This window comes from Dipodomys ordii, unplaced genomic scaffold (genome assembly GCF_000151885.1).
Source record: "Dipodomys ordii isolate 6190 unplaced genomic scaffold, Dord_2.0 Scaffold5, whole genome shotgun sequence".
Classification (NCBI taxonomy): domain Eukaryota; kingdom Metazoa; phylum Chordata; class Mammalia; order Rodentia; family Heteromyidae; genus Dipodomys; species Dipodomys ordii.
Window position 1 is genome coordinate 13,465,820 of NW_012267221.1, and position 22,539 is coordinate 13,488,358.

The following is a 22,539-nucleotide window of genomic DNA, read 5'->3' on the forward strand; positions in this document are numbered from 1 at the left end:
GAATGCAGTGGAGAATTCAATGTGTATCCTACCATAATTAAAAAGAGTAAGAGAAGGGGGAGGGGGAGGGGAGGGATGGGTGAGATTGTTGAAAGGGGTGACATTGGTCAAGATGAATTGTATTCATAAACTGTTAAATGGCAACTCCTTTATACAATGACTTAAAGATAAGAAATTAAATTATTCAATGTTAAAAAGCTTTGAATACAAGAGATTTTTTTCTTTTTCTTTTTATTGTTATTATAAATGTGATGTACAGAGGGGTTACAATTATGTAAGTCAAATAAAGAGTACAATTCTTTTTGAACAATGTCATCTCTTCCTTCGCTCTATGCCAGTTTTTCTCTCCTGTCCTTACCCACAAGTTGTATAGTTCATTTTCAACATAGTGTCTAGAGAGTTCCACTGCTTCTTTTGTTTACCCTTTGCCCCTCCATTTCTGTGCACAAAGAATGTGCAATCAGAATGATCACAAGATGGGTTGGGAGACAGTGCTCTATAGATCACATATATTCCTGACTATCTTGTGAGCAGAGGCAACTGGTTGCCTCTGTGCCTGGCCCTTTTCAAGCATGTTTGTATGCTAGGCAGGCTAAGAAGAAAGATCCATTCTGGATCAAATGGCAGGTTTGCCTCCTGTCCAGTGTATCTGAGATAATGTCTCCCTACAGTGCAAAGTCAGGGAGCGTTGTTGTTTCTTTGTGAATGACTTGAGTTTACTAAGCTTGTTCTTCTGTAACTCTTCTTACTATTTACATGACATCTCCTAGCTTTTAATAAGTCCTTCTGTGGGATTTGAGGCCTGGAGAACCCATGCAGATGATGATATTTTGGGCACTACTGTTGCTGTGAGCAACAAGCTTCTGTTTTGTCTCTGAACCAAAAGCCTTGTCATTTTTCCAGCAGCCATAAAATTAAAATGGTAAATATGGATACCCTTCACAATTTTCTGATGCAGATTCTGATATTTTATGCCATTCTGATATTTTATGCCACTAAACAAATAAAACATCACTGATGGTTTTCACATGTTTATGATCCATCTTTTGTCTTTGGTAAAGTGTTACTTGTAAAATATTGACCAATTTTAATTGACTTGCTTGTGTTTTACTGTTCTATCTTGAGAGGTCTCTATGTATTCTGGACTTTGTTAAATGTAAAATTTACAAATATTTTTTTCTCCCTCCTCTGCAGGTTCTTTTTATATTCCATGTGTGTGTGTGTGAGAGAGAGGGGGGCGGGGAGAGAGAGGAGAGAAAGAGAGAGAGAGAGAGAGAGGAGAGAGAGTGAGCCATGGGGCCTGAACTCAGCCTGGGCCTTGTCCCTCAGCTCTTCAGCTCAAGGCTAGCACTCTACCACTTGAGCCACAGCGCCACTTCTGGCTTTTTCTGCTTATGTGGTGCTAAGAAATCGAACCCAGGGCCTCATGCATGCTAGAAAAGCACTCTACAACGGAGGCATCTTCCCAGCCTCTTTTTATGTTCCCTTTAACAATGTCTTCACTGAAGAAAAAATTAGAATTTTGATAAATGTCAACTTCCCATTTTCTTCTGCTATGGTTTATATATTTGGTATCAAGTTGAGGAGCTCTTTGCCTAAAGGTCAAAAAAAATTTTGCTTTTGTGTTCTTCTGAAAGTTTTATAATTTAATATTTTATATTAAGCATGATGGTCTATTATAAGTTGTTTTTGGTTTAAGATGTGAACTTTAGTACAAAGTTTTCTTTTTTAAATGTGGATATATAGTTGTTCTGACACCATTTGTTGAAAAGACACATCAGAAAGACACAAGTAAGGAATATTTTCCATTAAAGTGTCTTTGCATGTTTAAAATGTCAATTATCAACCAGGCATTGGTGTTTCATGCTTGTAATCGTAAGCCTGCAGTTTGAAGCCAATCCAGGCAAGAAAATCTTTGAGTCTCTTATTTCTAATACCAAAAATCCAGAAATGAAGTAGCTCAAGTGATAAAGCACTGGCCTTGAGCAAAAAGGCTCAGGAACAATGTTCAGACTCTGAATTCAAGCATGATGACTTGCACACACAAAAAAAGTCAATGGCCCCTATTTATTTGGACTATTTTACTGGACTGTCTAGTTGGATCATATCTGGATCATCAATCTAGATACATGTCTTAACTAGTTCATTATATTGTAACAAAATACCATAGACTTAATGGCTCATAAACAACAGAAATTCATTTCTCACAGTTCTAGGGACTGAAAGTCTGAGATTAGGGAACCTGCTTTATTTCTGGTTATTTTAGAAATGGAATCTAGTGAACTTTTATGTCTGGGCTGGCCTTGAACTGTAATGTTTCCATATCTCAGCTTCTTGAGTAAACTAGGATTATAGATATGAGCCACTAACATCTGGCTCATGGACAATTTACTTCTTCCTTTTCAGACTGTCTCTGTACATTTGCATTTTTATATTCCCATATTATAGTAGACTTAATGCTATATTAAATTTAATTTTACTACCCAAGTGTATGCTAGGTGAGTGTTGCAGTGGAGAATAAGGGAGATGTGAGTATTGAGCATAGTGACTGAAATATGTTGCTTAGAGTTACAATAATAAATGTTCTATTTCTTATTTTTCATAGATACCCCATCACAGCGAGTACAGTTTATTCTTGGAACTGAGGATGACGATGAGGAACACATTCCTCATGACCTTTTCACAGAACTGGATGAGATTTGCTGGCGTGAAGGTGAGGATGCTGAGTGGCGAGAAACAGCCAGGTGAGGATTTGGGTTGAAGGGTGAAGGAATACTAACTATTTTTCATTTCTTAATAAAAGAAATTCCCAGTCCCATGATTTTGCAAGCATCCATGCTTACTGCTGATTTTCATCTTGATCGTCTGGCCTGGGCAGATCTTATGATGGGAGATGGGTCAGAATGAAATCTGAAGGCAGTAATTATAAGTAAACAGTGACGCAGAGCCAGCAACAGCTGCGGTCTCACACAGCAACTTAATTTATGTGTCATCAGCAAAACAATAGAAATCTACAAGTAATTTATTTCTGTCTTTTCAGCTGCTGGCTTACACCCCAATTGGCAATATTAATGTGGTAATTTGAGTGTGAGACTTTTAAAATAAAGGGCAAATGTTAAAAGGCTTTAGGTGCAGTCCTTGATTTCATGTAATGGTGAGAATACAAATGTTTTATTATGTGTTTCTAGGGTATAAATGCATTTAAATAGAGTGCTTTTCCTTATGTCATTTCAAAAATTACTTTTTCTATCATTTGTAATTAATATTTGCATATTGCCCTATAACTCATGAATTACTGTAAAAAAAGTAATCAACTCAACTTTCTGATTATTTTTCACTTGCTCTTGTTCATTTCCTCGTTTAATTAACTTTATTTATGGTCTATGGTAGATACAATGGATGTAGGAAAGGACACACAAAAGTCTGCCTCAGATTCTAATTTAGACAAGCCAGCCAAGTTGTAAATGTGGAATCATGAATGCTACCGGTATGCATGAATAACTGTGGGCACACCTAGGATTGTCACCTACCTAATGCTTCCCAAAATCTTCTGTGAATATAAACCGCCTGGGGTCTTGTTAAAAATGAAAATTTTGTAAACCTTAGGCATAGACTCTCAGGTCCTATGCTTCTAACAAGCTTCCAGCTGATGCCCTGCCAGATGGTTTTGGTTTGAAAATCACACTTTTGATTAGCAGGTTAGCAGGTATCTTAACAACAAGGGTGAAGGAGGAGGACAGGATACATCTCCTGGGACAGGTGACTCCTGAGCTGACTCTTTTTTTTTTTTTTTGGTTGTGGGAATTAAACTCTGGGCCAGGGCACTATCCCTCAGCTCTTCAGCTCAAGGCTAGGGCTCTAGCACTTGAGCCACAGTGCCACTTCCTGTCTTCTGAGTCGTTTATTGGAGATAAGAGTCTCACGGACTTTCCTGCCCAGGCTAGTTTTGAACCGTAATCCTCAGATCTCAGGCTCTTGAGTAGCTAGGATTACAGGCCTGAGCCACCAGTGCCTGGCTCTGAGCTGACTCTTGAAGGTGGAATGGGAGTAAGCTAGGCAGAAAAGTAGAGAGGTGATACTAGACAGAAGGAGTAGGGTATTCAGGAATAGATCACTGATGCAGTGTTGGCTATTTTATTAGGTTTTCCTTTTTTAAATTTAAATTCTAATTTTATTGTCAAGGTGATGTACAAAGGGGTTACATTAGTAAGGTAGTGAGTACATTTCTTGTAGAACTTGTTACCCCCTCTCCCATTTTCTCCCACTTTTTCTCCCTCTCATCCCTGGCAAGTTGTACAGATCATTTGCATTGGCTCCCCCTTTGTCCTTTGTCTATTCTTTTGTTCCCCTTCCCGTCTCTAATTCAGATAAACACATATACAATAGGTTTTTGTTTCCATGGTAAGGCAGCACTAATTGTCAGAAATTTTATCTCCCAGACACATATTGTTAGACATCTTCAGGTTGTAATAGCTTTCTTCCTTCCCCCCTTCTTTTCCTTCCCTCCCTTCTTCTCTATTCCCATGTCTCTCTACCTCCCTATTTCTTCTTTTTTCTTTCCCCTCCCCCTCCCTACCTCCTACCATTCCATCTACCTGTCCTATGTATTGAATTTAAGAACAGCACTCTGCTACATCCTTTTGCTTTTGGTTTGGTTTTCAGAAATGATCTCCAGCTAACTTTGCCTGGACTGTCCTAAGACTCTGCTCCTTCTTCTACTTCTTGAGGAGTTGGGAATATAGGCCTGAACCAAGAGTCTTGACTGCAATAGTACTCCATTCAATCACATTAAACTTGTGCTTACATATACTTATTGCCTTAGCTCTATCCAACCAGGATTGGTGTGGGATTAGGTATTCTATAATGATATGAATATAATACTGGCTAGTTTGATATATTTTGAGTGATAAAGATATTTACTTGAAGTTCCCTTTTATTTAAAAATATTAAACATAAATTAAAAATCTAAAATGTCTATCATCTACTTCATCCTTGTTAACATTTTAAAAATAAAACTCATGATTGCCAATGATTAAAATTCAGAAAGCATATGGTGATAGAAAAGCCACAGTGTCCTCTACTTTTACTCATAGTACTTCCTCTTGAGCTTTTCCCTATTTACAACTTGAATTTTTTAAAGAATTTGATATTAAGACCTACAAATAAATATGTGCTCTTTTTCTTTTTACACAAGAGATTATATAATATATGGTGTTCATGAATTATGTTTTCATGGGCCACCATCAATGAGAGAGAATCCCACACATCCATCTCAGGGGACCACGCAGAGGCAGGCAGGCACAGGAGAAAGATTATTATAAGGTTTATTAGAGGAGCCATGTGTCCCCCAAGAGGGAACACATGGCCTCCGTCACTATCCACGTAGCAGGAGGGTCTGGGGGATAGGAAGTGAGGTAGATGGGAGTTCAGGTGGGTCTGGGCAGAGAGAGGGAGGGGACAGCTGTATGGCAGAACTCTGGGGCAGGGAGAAGCTCCAGGTTTGGGTGGAGGTGAGGATCAAAGGTGAGCATAATACTAACCATACTTCCTCTTGAGCTTTTCGCTATTAACAACTTCTTTGAATTTTTTAAAGAATTTGATACTAAGACCTACAAATAAATATGTGCTCCTTTTCTTTTTATACAAGAGAGATTATATAATATATGGTGTTCATGAATTATGTCCTATCTTTATAGAAATTTCTGTATCAGCTATAACAATTTGTGCAACCTTTAGAATTTCAATTTTGCATTTAGTTAAATGAATCAACCTTTACTTAGTCTTGTGAGAGACTTCCTCTGTTTTGCCAACCTTGAGAGGTATTTAGGTTGAAATTTCCATAAAAATTATTTTAGTGATTATTTACACAATATGCTGGCAATATTTGGCAAGTATTTATGGAGGATACAATTTTAACGGTGTAGTTTTACATAGCATACACAGCAGACCTTCTTTTAGTATGATAGATACTGCAAAATGGTCACCATGTTTCAGTAATTTATACTTTTAGTAATTTATAAATTTATAATTTATCTATACTTGAGTGCCGACTTTCCCCACGTCCTTGATGTACTAAATTGCTAGCTAAATCATGCTATTTTTTTATTTTATAGATGAAACATAAGTATCATCATCATTTGTCTCTTTTTAAATTATTAGTAGTGTTTGACATCTTTACATAAAAGCCTAATTTTCTTTTTGAATGTTTATGTCTTTGATTTGTTTCATGTTGTCATTATTTTGTTTATTTGCCTTTTTGAACACTTTAGAAATGTGGCATAGTAGTTTGTTATTACTGCTTTTAATAAAATGTTATATAAGTTATTGGATTTTACTTGTTATATTTATATTGAAATATTTTAAGTTCAGAAATGAATTTAAGTTAGTTTACACATAACTTGATCGACTTAGTTGACAATACAGAGGTTTGAACGCAAGACGTTGCACTCAGCAGTTGTTTCTCCACTTGAACCATACTTCCAGCTTCTTCTTTTTCTTTTGCTGCTGGTTATATTTTGAGATAGGGTCTTCCTTTTCATCTGGACAGGTTTGGACTTCAATCTTCCTGTTATACTTCCTGATATAGTTGGAATGACAAGGACATGGTTCCAAGCTCAGCTTTACTGTTGAGATGGGGGCCTCCAAAAACTTGGGCTCACCTTGGTCCTACGTCCTAGGTAGGTAGGATAACAGGCTTGAGCCACTGTGCCTGGTTTATAACTTGGGTAATTTTAAGATGAATCATGTTCTATCTTATTTTTGTTCAACTGCATCAAAAACTACACAGGAGTTTCAAAAACACACGATATACATGCTCAGCATTATTTAGCAACAGGAAAGTAATGAATGGATCATCACCACAATTTAGTGTTGTGATACCTGATGTTTAATCATCATAAAGTTGTTGATAAGGAAGTTCTTTGTTTAAGGTTACAAGCATCTGCCCTCTATTGGTTTCAGGAAACAGTAGTTTTGGAACACATTGAAGGGAGTCTCTTTAATTTATTGCTAGAAGTATATTTTGAAAGCATGTCCTTTAGAATCTTCTTTTTAATTTGTATCTTTCATAAAAAAAACTAGGAAGTAAGATTGGAACATATATTTTGGCATGAATTACTTAGACTTAGAATAGTTTGGTAATTTGGGCAGTATCCATTAGCTGTTTGCTTAAGGCTGGTATTCTGCTACTTGAGCCAAGGCTCCACTTCAAGCTTTTGGCTGGTTGGTTGGAGACAAGATTCTCACAGAAGTATCCTTCTGGAGCTAGCTTCAAACTGTGATCCTCAGATCTCAGGCTCCAGAATAAGGAGGATTACAGATGTGAACTACCACTGCCTAGCATCTATTCCTTGAATCAGAAACTTCTTGTAACTTTCCCATCTCATGAGAGAGGGAGATAACAGAGGCAACACTAGAACCTGGTTCTGTCCTCTGTCACAGCTGAGCAGCTAGGATTTTTATCAGGCTCTAATAGATTAACTTTAGTAATGTACTTAAGTCACCGGAGTATATTTGTAAGGAATAAAGGAGACAATCTAGTTAACCTAGTTAGCGTCCTCTATTAATACTAGATAGGACGTGTTTGTAGCTATGTTTTTGGAACCTTATGCATGGCACAGCTGTTTGAGGTTCAGGGAGACATCTGATGAGCAATCAAAATAGTAACAGACATTGAAGAGGAGGGTAGACGAATTTTGGCTGAGATACAATACTTCAGGGAAAAAATTGAATATATTTATTGAGGACTTAGAAATGTAGTTGGTCTTAAAGTGATGGAAGTAATTTTGTTCTTGTTGCCTTTGTTCACTTAAAAAAGATAATTTGAGTTAATTCATGCATCCATCTGATTTTTCAAATGTAATTTAATTCTAATAAATCATTAGCATAATAACTTAAAGCACTTCTTTCTTTTGGTTAGTATACCAGGTGGGATTAATAAATTTCTACTTCAATAATGGAAATAAAAGTGATGTTTCATCGGCATAATGCACCTGTCACATATCACATATTGAATAATTCATGGCCACTGCTATTGCCAAGTGAAACTTAAGCAAAGTGTTCTAGTTTGAAGGTAAATTTTTGAATCAGAATTATTTATTAAATGTTTGTGAAAACCAGCTGTTCAGCTTTTAAAATGCTAAATAGAACATATGAGGAGGCTAATGAAATCAACACAATTACAATGTCCTGCTTATAAATATCAATGTTATTAATAGAAAAGTGAGCAGAGCTGCCACAGCTGTGCAGCCCTATAGACAACATGGTTGACTCACTGTGATTGCCCTTTAAAAATGCCTCCCACTAATGAGCACAGAAGAGGCAAAGCAGGGGGTAGCAGTCAGGCCTCTGATACATACATGTGTTGAGGAAAAGGATTCTTACATCAAAATAGTTTCATTAGTGCTATGAAGGCCCTTGATACAAAAAAATTTATGTGTTCAAGTCATCTGGATTTTTCAAAGAATGTAAAGTGTGAAGTCATGTGAACTAAGAACAGTGAATGGCCTATGAATATTGGGTTTGGAGATTTTAATTTTCTCTTAAGAGATGATGGGTAGTCAGACATTACCCATGTTATTCTCTAGCTTCACAAAAACCATATTCCCCCCACCTGCCACGTCCCCAGTTCTCCTGAGAGAAGATGCTTCCTTTTGAGCAAATGTGTATTGCTTCCATAAAGCATTACTTTTGGAGACATAGGAACTCCTTCCCATTTAGGTAGAATGAGAAAAAAAATTCCTAGAAGTTACATTGAGTTAGTTGTAACAAAATACCCAGAAAGAGTTAAGTTCTCTAGAAAAGCATCTATTCCTCCCTGGTAAAAGAATTTTCTCTTGTGTATTTTAATATGAATATTGTAGAGCAGATTATCATCAACTTAATCCTCAAAGAATTCATGACACACATATTTAATGTTGTTTAGTAGAGACTTCAATGTGCTATTCATGGATATAAACAGATCCAGATATACTGAAGAAAATGAAAATAATTTGCTCAGGGCTTAAACCTACCCTCTCCCCATATAGAAAATGTGAAAGTTTTTGTTTTATTTTATTATTTTATTTTAGGTTTTGCATTGTATATCAATCACATTCATGCTCTGAGACTCTTATTTTCTTTAGCTTACTATTTAAAACAATGTCAGCTAAGTTTATTTGAAAACTGGAGCAAATCACAACTATTTAGGTCATTAGCTTCAGTCAGACTTTTTGCAACTCAGAGTATCTTCCATAACTAAGTTTTGACTAAAAGGTATACTCCCAGACCTTAGTTCTATTTTGCAGGATGAAATGAAATAAAAAAGGATCCAGAAAACTGAGATATACTTATGATATATATGTATGTACATATACATATATTATTTTTTAATATAGTCTCTTTTAAAACGTGCATTTAAATGCCTCAATGTTTTTGGCATCATTCTGGAGTTGGCATAAAGCACTGAATTTTGAAGTGTATAATATTTTTAGTAACTTGATATTTGTAACTTGTGGATTCCTTTTTATGGAAAGTACCTTCTGTCTTCACCCATAACATTCATAAAACCAGTGGGTAATCAAACCATCCATGCATGTAGTTTGTACTTGGTCATTTTAGCTACAAAACTGCTCAGAACTTCAGAGACTGCACACTTTTCTCATCACTTGCCCCCCATTCAAGCAAATAATTGCAAATGAAACAGCATACCACTTGGATTTGTTTGTGAAATGTCACATAGATTAGTGGAGCAGAATAGAGAACCAAAAAAAAAATCACCTTCCATTTTTCACACACACACAAAGCAACAATAAAAATGGAAGAAGGAACCATGAATATTCAATAGTATGAAAAGAAATCAGCTAAGAAAATGGGTAAAAGTCTCAGATGTTTTTCCAAATTGGAGGCACATAGGACAAGTAGCAGATAAAAAGATATACAATATTGCAATCTTTAGGAAAAGGCAAATTAAACTATGTGACAATAGTACATGCCTACTCCAATAGCTAAAACTTACACAACTACTTAAGCTATTTAAATTTAAATTCAGGTGAGAATACAGATAAACTAAATCTCTCATACATTGCTGGTACAAATATAAAATAGTACAGAACCACTCTGGAGAAGTTTTGAAGATATAGTAATCATAGGCATTGTTTAGGTATTTGTTCCAGAAAAATGAAAACTTATGTTCACACATAAGCTTCTATATTTGTGTTCATAACAGATTTATTTGTAAAAACAAAACCTATGAACAACTTACATGCCCTTATGAACCTTTGATACATTCATTTTTTTAACTTGTTTAAAATTTTATTTTTATATTTATTGTTATTGTAGAGTTGCTATACAGAGGGGTTGTATTACATGAATCAGTTACATGAGTATAATTCTTTTTTGAACTATGTCTCCCTTTCTCTTGTGCTCTTCTAGTTTTTTTCCTCCTGTCCCCACCCACAAGATGTAAAGTTCATTTTCCACATAGTACTAAGCAGTAACAAAGGATGAAATATTGATGCATGCCACAACTTGAGTGGATCATAAAAGTATCATCTTTAGTGAAGAAAAGCCAGTTTTAAACTGTTTCAAACTGCATTGTTCCATGACGATAATATTCTCAGACAGGGAAGAATAATTTCCTATTGCCAAGTGATAGGAATAGAGTCCAGTCTGGGAATATAAAGGTTTACATAAGGAATTTTCTTTGTGGTTGGAGAACCAATCATATCCTTTTTATTCTTCTTTTTAAAATTTATTTTGAAAAAAAGAAAAAGAAAAAATAAAGAAATGAAAAACTTAAAACATTATATAAGCATAAAGAAATAATACTAAAATTTCAAAAGGCTGTAGCAGGGAGTAACAATTTAACATAATTTAACATGTCTGGGACTTCTTGCTCACGGATCAAGATCAATTGAGCCCATAGGTGCACAACCGCATGCGTAAATCTTCATAGCATTCTTAAAATTAAAATACTTTACTTTTACAAGAGCCAAGATGATCTTAAAATTAAAATACTTTACTTTTACAAGAGCCGAGATGAAATGATACGAAAGCCTAGTTATTTATTTCATCATCTCTATTCTTATCAAGAAGAGATATTTAACTATGAATTTCCTTATAGAAAGGGTTTAAGCATTGTTACCCCCTCTGTTTTTCCCCTACCATCCCTTTCCTCTCCACCTCCTCAACTCCTCCCCCCTCAAAGTTGTAAAGTTCGTTTTCAACATAGTGTCTTGTACATCTCATTACAATAGGTCAACCTGTATCCTTATGTCATCATTTTGTTTTTTCCCTTCCCCTACCCAAATTAGAAAAATGTATATACAAGATGCAGGACACCAGAGTCAAACACAGTGACAACAGGGGTTATACCATGGGGGACGAACATACAATGCTAGATAGGAAATGCACTCATTACCTTGCTCATGTAACTGTAACCCCTCTGTACAGTATCCTTACAATAAAAATATATATTAAAAAATAAAACAGAAAAGGCATAAAATTAAGCAAATGAAAAAAAAGGAAGGGTTTGTGATAGCAAGAAAGTATTTTAAAAATGAAAGCCAGACACTGGTGGCACAGGCCTGTAATCCTAGCTACTCAGGAGATCTGAGGATATCGGTTCAAAGCCAGGCCGGGCAAACCACTCAGAAAACCGGAGGTGGCGCAATGGCTCAAGTGTAGAGAGCTAGCCATGAGCTGAAGAGCTAAGGGACAGCATTCAGGCCCAGAGTTCATGCCCCATGGAGAGAGAGGGGGGGAGAGAGAGAGGAGAGGAGAGAGAGGAGGAGAGGAGAAGAAAAGAGAGAGAGAGGAGAGAGAGAGAGAGAGAATTTTAAAAATGAAACCATACAATGAGAACTACAAACTTCACAACTTTGGTGGGTGGGGCAGGGAGGATTGGGGGGGGGAGGATTGGAAGGGGAAACAAGGGAGGAGGCTACAATGCTTGATAAGAAATGTACTCATTATCTTGCCCATGTAATTATAACCCATCTGTACAATATTTTCACAATAAAAAACTAAATAAACTGAAAAAAATGAAATCATACACCTTGCAAGCAATATTATTATACATGTAATTTATAGTGTTATCTTCTTGAGTAATTATGAAACTATGATTATTTTAGTATAGATCTGATACTGATGGGGATGATCTCAAAACCATTTTGTCTCCTGCCAATGCTACTGCAGGAGAGTTCATTTTAATTTCACTGAATTTGAAATTCAGTAAATATAGGTCTGCAATGATGTTATAACATCATTTGGATCATTGGATATTTATCACTGGATATTTATAAATACCCAAATGACCCTGGGCAGAAAAGTTTCCCTACCCTGCTTCTTTTCAGGATATTTCACTTGAGTAATATTTTAGACATAAAAAGTTAGAAGTACTTTTATGTATATGGATGATAGAAAGTACTATACCCCCAGAAACCTTAATTGAAGATATTCTCACTCTCCAAACACAATTACACCTTCTTCAGCACTAAGTCTTCTTAGCACCCAATAGACTGGGAGCTAGAATTCATATCTAACAGAGATCTTTAGCTAACATGACAGTAGCATAAGCACTGCTAGGTAGGTTCATGTTCTTTTGCTCTATTTTCCAACTGTATATCAGAGTATACAAGGTGATAGAAGGTTTAATTAACATTGTTGCCCTCCCTCAGCCCTGCTTTGAGGAAAGTATTGTCAGAGCCCATTCTATAGTATAGGATGTTTGAATCTTACTTACAAGGAAGAAACATAGTACAGCAGGTAAGAAGAATTAAAAGGAATAATTAAAAATTGAATGGTTTTATATATGAATGAATGAATGAAAATCAAATATTATATCTGTTGTTTCATTATAGGCATAAGCGCAAATCTTTGGGATGTATATGATTGTATAAATTCATTTGAGTCGATTGGAAATGGCACAGACTCTGAAAACAACAAAATTCAAAACAAATTGGTATTGAAACTTGCTTTGACAAGGTCGCTGGCTATGTGATCTTGGACAACTTTATTAATGTGCTGAATTTATCTCATCTTTTTAAAAGAATTGAATCCAAGGCTTTGTCAATGCCAGCCAAGTACTTCAGTGCTTGAGCTTCATTCCAGCCTATTGTCAGTGTTTCATTTTTGATTTTTGAGATGGATTCTCACTCCCTTTGTCCTAGGTAGCCTTGAACTTACAATTTTCCTGCCTCTCTCTTCCAAGTGGCTAAGATTTCACATGTGCACCATCATGCCTGGCTTTGTCTTATTTATATACAGATGAAAAACTACTGCAGATAATTTGTAAACAACAACAACAAACTTTTATTTACTCACACGGTATTTTGGCTATGTTTTTTTCTTAAAAATTCTCAAACTAGTTGAATGTACTTTTTATAATATTGTTCAACTTGTCAGTCAAGAAGTTGATTGTTAGTTGGCTTGTTCATGAACCAATGTAAAGCTGTGATGAATTGGAGACTCCCATTTGCTGTCATGGAACTCTGATCCTCCCAGCCTCAGCCTCCTGAGTAGCTGGGATTACAAGTGTGAGTGAGCCCTTAAACCTTTAGACCTGGCTCAAATTAGGACTTTTATTCTAGTATGAATCGCTAAAATTGGAGTCTATATCAGTAGGAACTGGCTGAATTATGCAATGAATAATTTTAAATCTCAATGGCTTAAAACCACCAAAGTGTATTTGTGGTTCATTGTAGATTTCCATCATGAATTGTTAGAGGCTCTGCTAATCTTTTCTCTGTAGGCACTTGGAGACCTGGCTTGCTATTGAAGATCACTTGTTAAGTACTATTGGTTGCTGTGTCCGGGGGAAAAAGAGGGTCTTATCTTAACAATTAAATATTCCATTTGGGAATGATGCACACAATGTCCCCTTCACTGGGCAGAATGAGTCACAGTCACATAGACTCACTCAATTAAAAGAAAGCCTGGCAGTGACGAAACAGGAGGAGAACCGGTTCGTGAACAATACTAATGATCATCATATGACTTATGCGGTATTATGAATCAATTAAGGGCTAAAAATCTGTTAAGAATTATTGATATGAAAAATTCCTGAGCAAGGTGTGGTGGGTTCATACCTGTAATCCTAGCACTTGAGAGGTGAAGGCAGAAGCATCATGACTTGGAGTGTCCAGACTTGACTACATAAATACTGTTTCAGACAACAACAACCACCACAAAACTCCAATCAAACCAAGAAATGAAATAAAATAAAAAGTAGGGAAGAAAAGGAAGCACAACTGCAAACAGTACGTGCAGACAAAAATGTTTCAAAAATCGCTAACCTTCAATAGATACTGTCAGGGACTTGGGACAGAAATGAAAGCTGTGTCCAATGCCATATTTTCCACAGTCCTGAGTTATTCCAAAGTCTGTAGAGCTTTGGGAGATACAGCTACTCCCTTTTGGTTTTGTTGCTATTTCCTAGCCATTTTGAAACTCTCTGAACACCAGAGCTTTCTTAACTCTATACATGAATCATTTGTACAAATTACTTTGGTTACTTTAGGCTGATACCTTTGATAGTCATCTGTTGGAGTTGGGCCATCCGATTACATAAAGGAGTAATGTAATGTAGAGAATTTTTGTGATATTGCTTGCAGAGAGGAAATGAGGTCAAAATGACGGATAGAAGGGATGAGGGAAATAGTGGAGAATGGGAGGAGGGAAAGGCAATTTAACCTAGGGTTCGTTGAAGAGGCTAGGATTAAGCTGGTCATCTGTTAGGATTAGAGAAGAAATCTCTAAAAAACTGTGTGGCTGGGGCCAGGGTAGTAACATCATTCATTTCCCTTTGTTTTCCTATTTATCATGAATACAAACAATCCTAGTTATTTATGAATATTCATTTCACTCAGAAGGCAGCTGCCCTCTGTTTGCCATCACAATATCATAGTCCTTCTCCTGTTCTCCAACTCTGGCAGGAATACGTAGGAAATGGAGTCCTTGCTCATTTCTCATAAATACAGTTCCTAGGAAGCATATATTCTCATGAACTTTCTTCCAGACAACCCTAATAGGATTTTCTCACTCAGAATAGGCTCCAAATTGTACTCCCTGAAATAACAAATGAGAACATTTCTTAGAACTAAAATGTTCAGGTTTAGGAACTCCAACTCAGTATAATGAACATTCATTTTCTTGGTTCAATTACTATTTTTTCCATGAAGAAGTATACTGTCTTTATTAGTGAAGCACCATATTCATTAAAATATTTCTTACGGTTAGGAAGATTAATGACCAAAAAATCGCATGATGTTTGTTTTGGGTCATCTTTCAAATTGTATAAACAATGCTGACTTAATTGAATCAAAACAAAAGTAACTTACATTACCTTTACATAGTTCCTCAAAACCCTAAAACCAAGAAACTATGTGTAATCTTTCTGGTTCTACTCTTTGTTACTGTGATAAAGGATTATTCATCTGTAATAGTCAGCATGCTGATAAGAATATTTCTTTGCACAGATGGCTGAAGTTTGAAGAAGATGTGGAGGATGGAGGGGAGAGGTGGAGCAAGCCTTATGTGGCTACTCTGTCTTTGCACAGCCTGTTTGAGTTGAGGAGCTGCATTCTGAATGGAACTGTGCTGCTGGACATGCATGCCAACACATTGCAAGAAATTGCAGGTATATCTTCTTTCCCCTTTGTCTACTTGATTCTTATGGGTGCAGTTGGTTTTCCTGATAGTTCTACATGGGACCTTTGCAAAGCATATTTTCGTGATCAGGGTGTAGAGTCCAAAACTGTCATTTTTCTTCTATTTTTATTCAGTTTTCTTCTATTTCTTTAATATAAAAAATTCAATCTGTTCCTCTCAGTCTAGAACCCGAATCTAAATATTCTTTTTTTATTAAAAATTTTTATTTTATTTTATTGTAAAGGTGATATATAGAGGGGTTACAGTTACAGAAGTAAGGTAATGAGTACATTTCTTGTTGAACATTGTTACTCCCTCCCACATTTTTCTCCCACTTGCCCTATCCCCACTCCTCGGACTACCGTGGCTCCCAAGTTGTAAAGTTCATTTCCTACGTAGTGTCTGTTGCATTAGTTCACTCGTTGTCCTTTCTCTCACCAATTTTTTATTCCCCTTCCCTTATCCCAAATCAGATTAATGTTAATACAAGGCAGGGTACCAAAATAAAAAATAGTGACAACAGGGGATAAAGCAAAGGAAAAAAAAATGAAAGAAAAATGAAATGACTTCTCACAATACATTAAAACAAAATCAAAACCAAAAACAAAGAATAAACTCTTATTTCAATATCTTGTAATTGATTTTGAGTAGCATCATTTTATATGGTCATATGTACATAGTTATTGAGCTATTATGGTTCTCTGCCCAGACTATCCTAGATATATACTAATTACTACAAATGAGGGAGCCCATGGAGCCCATGTTTCTTTGGGTCTGGCTTACTTCACTTAATATGATTTTTTTCCAAGTCTTTCCATTTCCTTACAAATGCAGGGATACCATTCTTTCTGATGGAAGCATAGAATTCCATTGTGTATATATACCACATTTTCCTGATCCATTCATCTCCCCAGGGGCAGTTGGGTTGGTTCCACATTTTAGCTATGGTAAATAATGCAGCAATGAGCATAGTTGCTCTGGTAGGTTTAGTATGGTCTTGTTTGTGATCGTTTGGGTAAATGCCCAGCAATGGGATTACTGGATTGAGCTCTATGTCCAGTCTTTTGAGGAACCTCCATACTGCTTTCCAGAATGGCTGAAAGCGACAGTTTAATAGCATTCCCTTTTGGTCACATCCTCTCCATCATCTGTTATTATTTGTTTTCTTGATAATGGCCATTCTAACTGGGTGAAGTAGAATCTCAATGTAGTTTTGATTTGCATTTGTTTTATGGGCAGAGATGTTGAACATTTCTTCATTGTCTATTGGCTATTTTTATTTCCTCTCCAGAGAAGTCTCTTTTTAATTCTTTAGCACACTTATTAAAGAGGTGGTTGTTTCTTTGCAGATTTGTTATTGGGTGGTTTAATTTTTTGATCTCTAAGTTTATTTTTGATATGAGGCCTCTTTTGTGAAGATTTTCTCCCAATCTGTTGAGTTTCTGTTTATCTTGCTAGCTAAGTTCTTTGCCATGCAGAAACTCTACAGTTTAATGCAATCTCATTTATCCAGCCTTTCTTTGATTTGTTGTTGTTGTTTTTATTGTGAAAATACTGTACAGAGGGGTTACAATTACATTGGCAAGATAATGAGTACATTTCTTATCAAGCATTGTAGCCTCCTCCTTTGTTTCCCCTTCCCATCCCTTCCCATCCTCCCCCCCACACCGCACCCAATCCTCCCCCCCCCACCAAAGTTGTAAAGTTCGTTTTTCGACATAAGGACTTGTACATCTCATTGTTTCAATGTGTCCACCTGTATCCCTATTTAAACAATTTGTTTTTTCCCTTCCCCTCCACAATTTATACCGACATCAAATACAGTGAAAGCAGGGGTTATACCATGGGGAAGGGACATACAAAGCAACAAAGAAATACTCTTATAAATGTGTTAGAAACAATCGCATGAAAGAAAAAAAAACATTTGAATACATATCTTAGAGTTCACTTCCCTAACATCAACTTATCTGACCTTTTCTGTTTGACATATACTAGTTATTGCAAATAAGGGAAACCATGGGACCTATGTTTCTTTGGGCCTGGTTTACTTCACTTAATATAATCAGAACCTAAATGTTCTAAACCTTTACACTGTCCTAATTAGACTGATACGCTTAGAAAATTAAAGGGAAAAATATAGAGTGTTTTCTCAATATTCTAATATATGAAATTATCAATGACAAATTTCAGTAAGTGGAAAAAATAGTTGTTTAGAAGGATAGCAAAACTGAATTAAACATTAAAACTGAACTAAAACTTATCTTTGAGATGAATTGGACTGATGTATTTATGATGTGTTAGAATACTGTTATGATTATGTATCACAAATAATTATATTTATGTACTGTGCCACTGTCATAGAAATAGAGTCAAAGAACTTCACACTTTGTTCAGCAAGACATGAAAGCCGTAAAACCAAAATGATATAAGGATACAGAAATACATTTTACTAAATTTTTATTACATATATATAAGTTTACAAGGGGACATTCACTGTGACACTTTCACAAAGGCATACAATGCACTCAGACCAATCCAACCTCTAACCTCCTTCAACCTTCTGCTTAGTCCTCCCTCCCCCTTTTTAGAACAGGTTCAATCGGTTTCAAAGTTCATCAATCATATTCATCTTCATTTACCTTCTCCATTTGCTCCCCTCTCCATTGGTATTCACAAAGGCAGGTTTAACTTTCTTGTTTGGTGTGTGTGTGTGTGTGTGTGTGTGTGTGTGTGTGTGTGTGTAATAGTTATACCAAGTGGTTTCACCTGATAGTGAAGGATGAATAATATTGAAGTACATTGTGTCTATCTATGGATTGCATAAGGAAGCTCACTAAAAGCTGTTGAACTATGAGGGGTAGGGAAGATGAGGAAAGAGAGCAATAAGGGGGTTGGGTTACTCAGATCAGAAATAATTTTTGAAAGAGTATCAATGAAATGATTAATGGAAAAATTTAAAATGAAATAAAGCAGAGAAAAGAATGAGGCTGATTAAAAAATCCTAATTTGGGAAAAATACAAAACATTTCTATAATGGGATTTATTTGTGAAAGGAGAATGACTTAAAGGAGACCATAGTATCTTAATTATATTGTAGAAATGGAGGAAATCAACCCCAGGTGAGTGGTTTTTAAATTAAAAATAAGAGAAACATGTTTTCATCTTATTATTGTATTAGAAAAATGATACATCTAATTTATTCTTGAGAACAGTCCCATGAGCTAGGTGTAATTTCCTTTTTTCCCCTCAGTGAAAAAATAGAAACTTAAAAAATTTCCATGACCCATATTTCATCCCAAGGCTTCTGACTTTCAGCCCAGTGTTCTTCTATTACACTAAAACTACTGTCTGAAGAAAGAGATGTCTTGAAGTGGATATTGTTCTGATGTTAGTGGCTCTCAATCATTTTTAAAATTACGAAATTTGAGTAGAAAATGGTAATGCATGCCTGTAATGTTAGCACTCAAGAGGCTGAGGCAAGAGGAACTGAAGTTCCAGGCCAGTCTGGGTTGTAAAGCAAGACTGTCTCAAAACCAACAACAAACATTGATTTTTGGTCTTTTGTGAATATGTGTGAAAAGTAAAGCAAGTATGAATGGTGTCTTTACTCATAATATTAAAACAACCTCCCTCCCCCCAAACAACAGCAAAAAAAAACAACAAAAAACACAACTAAGGCCAAAAAATATCCACAAACAATCCCAATCCAGCCATGATAAGCTTTGTCTCCTGTTTTATATACCATCTATAAAGAAGCTACCTTTTGAAGCAGATAATTACATCCTAAAAGACTACACAAAGTTAAATCTAGTATGAGTTCCAGAAAAACACAGGCTATAGTGAGAGCTGGCATTAAATCAAGACTTAAGGAAGCTAGTTAGCTGGGCACCTGTGGCTCACACCTGTAATCCTAGCTACTCAGGAGGTTGAGATCTGCCAATCGAGGTTCAGAGCCAGCCCGGGCAGGAAACTCTGTAAGACTCTTATCTCCAATAAACCACTAGAAAAACCGGAAGTGGCACTGTGGCTCAAGCGATAGAGCACTCACCTTGAGCTAGAGCTGAAGGACAGCGCCCAAGCCCAGAGTTCAAGCCCCATGGCCGACCAAAAAAAAAAAAAAAAGACAGTTCGAAATTAACCACGTTCCTAAGAATTTAGGAATAGTAGCTATCTAGCTCATTATTTTAACTTCATATTGTAGTCTTGCTGCTACCCGTGGAAACTTATTAATCCAAACAAGTTTTGTATTGGCAATATGTAATGAAGCTATCAAATTCTTCAACATGAGAAAGGAGCCTCAAAATATACTTTCTATATTTCTAGCAGGCCATAACTCTTGTTTTTCTTCACCTTCTGGAGGTGCAGTGATTTGAATTCAGGGAGTTGAACTTGCCAGGCAGGTCCACTACTCAAGCTACATCTGTAGCTCTTTTTGCCTTAATTATTATCATCATCATTATAATTATGATCACTTTTAATGTAATCATGTATGTGTTTATGGGTGTGCATGTATATGCACATGCACACTGGGCTAGTGAGGCTTAAACTCATGAGAATCACACTCTCTTTTGGCTTTTTCTACACAAAGCTTGCATTCTACTACTTGAGCCAAAACCTCAACTTCTCATTATCCTTCTTTTAAATAGGATTTCCCATTTTTGCTGAGGTTGGCATGGATCATGATCCTCATACTTAATGCTTGCTTCGTAGATGGGATGTCAGGTGCATGCCATCATGCCTGGCTTTGTTGTTGAGATTAGTCTTGTTAACATTCCCCCCCCCCCCTTGGTGAATGGCCTTGAAGCATAATCCTTGAGATTCTCCCAATATTCACCTTCCAGGCAGCTGTGATTATGATGGAAGTCACCAGTCTGAGATCACACTTTTTAAAGAATGTCATTTTTTAATGCTTTCCTTAGGATATTGTGCCTATAAGAAATATCCTCGTAATTTGACTGATCATTGTTCATTTCCTTAGTTCAGTTTTATTGTCTAAAAATATATTTCATTCTTTAATTGCCCACCTTCATAAACTATGCTCTATTCTGTAGAATAGGAGGTTAGCTGTGTTAAATCTAGTTTTTTTTTTAAGCAAATTACATTCTCTAATTTTATTACAATGAAAGTAGTTCAACGAAGTCTTGATACCCCAAATAGCTTTTTAGTATTCCTCTTACTTTTCTAATTAGTCTGCATCTTTCTGACACTGTAGTCCAAGTTGGATGCCCCGATTTTAGTGTAGGGAACCTTTTAAAATACAACTCAGAGGATATCAGCAGTGCAAGGCTAATACATAGAAAGATACAATTATACATATTTATGTTGATATATTTTTGTCTCAGATTCCTTTTCAATCATCAATAAAAGCTTCATCATTGAATAACATGATTTGATACTTTTTATACATGATATTTACTTCTGACCTCAAACCTCATTAAAATATTTTCTGTGTATATCTTTGAATGACTTTCTTGTTTATGTGTGTTGCTATTTCCATGTGATAACAATTAAATGCTATAACAATTAAGTTATTACCACAATTAAGTTATAACCATAATAACTGTGCAATAAATAAGCATGATTTACATTTTTAGGACTTCCAACATTGTAAATTATTTTAATACCACTGTTATTTTTTATGATCAGTAAAACCTTGTAAAGTAGAAAGCAGGCTATTCCCCTCCCACTTTAAATATAAACAAACAGGAAGTAATATACTAAAGGTGACTTTGCAGAGACAGAAATAATTTCTTTTGATTACCTTAGAATCATAGCTGGTTTATTTTTACTACAATGATTAACAATAAGAAATGCCTACTTATCATTATTTTTCTATGTTAGACAGCTATAAACTAGGGATATATATTCCCCTCCAGTTTCAATTTTCATAGATTCCATATCCTTAGTACTTTGTGAATGTACAGACTCTGAATCACTAATTTCCAGACATCTCCTAGTATAGGAACCTGGCCTAGATATTGTTTTGGAATGATGAAGGGTTTTTACATCAGTGTTCTGATGTGTTTATAACAAACTCAGATTATTCCCTAAAGAGATTTTGGTAGATTTAGTAACAGAAAATCCCATTTTATCTGGCAGGTCTGTCAAGAATTTCTGTATAATTAAAATAGGATTTTCTTTTGGATAAAGTTAATTTAAAAATATATCTATTTCCCAATGGTTCAGGGAGCTCAATAAATCTGAACTTTATCCTTCAAAGTATGACTTAACCTTTTCAAACCCAAAGATTTCTAGATATATTTTCTTACTATGATTTATTCTGCTAGATTAATTATGTTGAAAATGCTTTCTAATTATTCATATACATTATAGACAACTTTATGGTCTATGTTAATCTCTTTAAAATTCAGCATTATAAAGATTTAAAATGGAAATATTCTCTTTGCAGTGTGAACACTTTACCCTGATTCTGTCAATGAGATTTAGGAGGAAACTAAAACCAAGCTAAAGTTAGTACCATGGACAAATTATCAATCATAGTTCTCAACTCATTAAAACAACTTTTATTGTTAAAAATCATTCATTAAAGGATAAAGTCATACTTTGTTTCACTAAATGTGATCTGCAGACTAAGAGGTATGGATATAACCATATATTTTAAGACACGCTTATGATAATCCTTGGTTTGGAAAATGAGTTTTATTCAGTAGTTTATGTTTTTGTTACTCATGCTGCTGTTAGTGCTGGCAATCAAAATCTAGAATTTTAGAAGCTTTATGCTCCCCACTTCTCAAATATCTTTTAGAGTTATGACAGTGTGTTTCCAAGAATGTATGTGATAATATTGAAGGAAGCAGAGATTTACAATGTTTACAAAATCTCACGGCTGCTAGGAGTTTTGGGAGTCAAGTTTGATGACTATACTAGAATAATTACTTGATTAGGAAGAAA

The 22,539-nt window shown here is 35.6% G+C and overlaps 1 protein-coding gene across 5 annotated transcripts in view; it reads left to right on the plus strand.

Moving 5' to 3' along the window:
- Positions 1 to 22,539, plus strand: part of Slc4a10 (solute carrier family 4, sodium bicarbonate transporter, member 10) — a 287,203-nt gene that overhangs the window by 165,228 nt on the left and 99,436 nt on the right. For all 5 annotated transcript variants that reach the window (XM_013027648.1, XM_013027633.1, XM_013027641.1 and 2 more), the window contains exons 4-5: positions 2,606 to 2,744; positions 15,456 to 15,616. In XM_013027648.1, coding sequence (XP_012883102.1) covers positions 2,606 to 2,744; positions 15,456 to 15,616 — 300 coding nt within the window. The remainder of the gene's footprint in view (positions 1 to 2,605; positions 2,745 to 15,455; positions 15,617 to 22,539) is intronic.